This window comes from Nicotiana tomentosiformis, chromosome 2 (assembly GCF_000390325.3).
Source record: "Nicotiana tomentosiformis chromosome 2, ASM39032v3, whole genome shotgun sequence".
NCBI classification, from domain to species: Eukaryota; Viridiplantae; Streptophyta; class Magnoliopsida; order Solanales; family Solanaceae; genus Nicotiana; species Nicotiana tomentosiformis.
In genome coordinates, this window is record NC_090813.1 from 60089624 (window position 1) to 60091758 (window position 2135).

Here is a 2135-nt window from a genome sequence, read left to right on the forward strand (position 1 = left end):
TGAATGGGAGGGCTGAGTGACTGTTACTCTGAGAGGATACATTGATTTAATTATTTATGCATTTCAGTTGTCATATATCACTGTTTTGGAAAATTTCTAAAAGACATTATCTTCTATTTCAGTCAAAGTTGATATAAAATTACTGTTGAATTTTAAATGTTGAATTTGAGAGTATGCCTACCATTTTATGTTGAAAATGACTGTATTTGGACTTACCTATGAAGCTCGTCACTACTTTCAGTTCTTTATTTAGTATTGTTACTTGTTGAGTTGGTTGTACTCATACTATACCCTGCACTTCGTGTGCAGATCCAAGTGTTCCCGGGCATAGTGGGTGTTGATTTATTTTCGTACAGTTGATTTTCCGAAGACTCAGAGGTAGCTGCCGTATTTCGCAGACCTTGTCTCTCTTTCCCTATCTCATTGTTTACTGTATTTGGTCTCAGACTATTATAGACCGTGTTTTCCAGTCTTGTAATCATATTAGATGATCATGTACTCAGTGACACCGGGTTTTGGGAGTGTTTATATTTGTACTTGTGAGATTTCTTCCGCTGAATTTAATTATTGTGTTTTCAAATTTAAAAGATATGTGGTTTATTGAGATTGTCGGCTTGCCTAGTATTGAGATAAGAGTCATCACGATGGGTGAGATTTTGGGTCGTGATAAGTTGGTATCAGAGCCTAGGTTACATAGGTCTTACGAGTCATGAACAGGTTTAGTAGAGTCGTGCGGATCAGTACGGAGACGTCTGTACTTATAGTCGAGAGACTGCCGAACCCTTAGGAAAATTTATCCTTTTTGCTCTCTGTCATGCGAATTTGTTGATTCCGGAAACTAAAATTCTATTATTCTATTCACTCAGAGATGGCGAGAAGACGTACTACCGGATCGGACGATCAACCACCAATGCCACCAGTTAGGGCCGCGAGAGGCCGGGGCCGTGGTAGAGGCGGGGTCGAGGTAGAGGTCGAGGTGTTTCTAGTACAACAGTTAGAGCAGCACCTGTCACGCCACCAATTGCTCCAGCTGAGGAGCAGATTCCAGATATAGCTGAGCCGACAGGACCATCTCAGGCACCAACTTCACCTATTGTGATTCTAGGCCTTCAGGAGGCACTAGCACAGATATTGACAATTTGCACTGGCCTTGTTCAGGTGGTTTCAGCTCAGGCCACACCTGCCACTTCTCGGGCCGGGGGAGATCCTCATACCCCTATTGCCCGTACTCCAGATCAAGTAGTGCATGGACTTTAGATACTGAGGGCACTACCAGCCCAACCAGTTGCAGCTTCTTAGGCCCTGGTAGTCCCCGTTATGGCAAATGATGAGCAGAGGATACTTGAGAGATTTGGGAGGCTTCGACCTCCATCATTTAGCGGTGATGAATCATAGGATGCTCAAGGTTTTCTGGATAAGTGCCAGCGGATACTTCGAACAATGGGTATTCTGGAGACCAGTGGTGTCTCGTTCACCACTTTTCAATTTTTTGGGGCTACCTTCAGATGGTGGGAGGCTTATGAGAGACGTAGGCCGATCGGTGCAGCACCACTTACATGGCGGGAATTATCCATTCTTGTTTTAGAGAAATATTTGCCGCAGTCTTGCAGAGAGGAGCTGCGCAGACAGTTTGAGCAGTTACATCAGGATGGCATGTCTGTGAAACAGTATGGGATGAGATTTTCTGAGTTGGCTTATCACGCAGTTTGGTTGGTTCCCACTGATAGGGAAAAGATTAGGAGATTCAGTGATGGCCTCACATATCAATTGCGGTTACTTATGACTCGGGGGAGGGTATCTTGTGCTACTTTTGATGAGGTAGTTGACATTGCTCGGCAGATAGAGATAGTACGTAGCTAGGAGCGTGGAGAGAGGGAGGCCTCATGGATCAGGTGATTTCATCGGTGTTCCTTCAGGGGGTCAGGTTTACCGCGGGAAGGGTCGTCCTTACAGACACGCTCAGACGGGTCGTCCAGTTCACCGTGGTGCATCATCCGGCCATGGTTTACATAGTTCTCATCAGGGTTAGTCATCTATCAATGCCCCCATCCAGCCCAGAGTTCATCCCATCCCCCTTCAGTTCAGGGTTCATTTGCACCGGGTGCTTCTGGCAGTTATTCTGGTTCTCGGGGCCC

At 45.7% G+C, this 2135-nt stretch overlaps 1 protein-coding gene across 1 annotated transcript; it reads left to right on the forward strand.

The window, feature by feature from the left end:
- Positions 1–1440: 1440 nt before the first annotated feature.
- Positions 1441–1860, forward strand: LOC138904889 (uncharacterized). Its single transcript, XM_070193387.1, has one exon. The coding sequence runs from the start codon at positions 1441–1443 to the stop codon at positions 1858–1860; it is 420 nt and encodes a 139-aa protein (XP_070049488.1).
- Positions 1861–2135: the final 275 nt, after the last annotated feature.

Excerpts from the sequence above, each read along its gene's own strand:
- LOC138904889 (XM_070193387.1), top strand. The coding sequence starts at position 1,441 with ATGGGTATTCTGGAGACCAGTGGTGTCTCGTTCACCACTTTTCAATTT.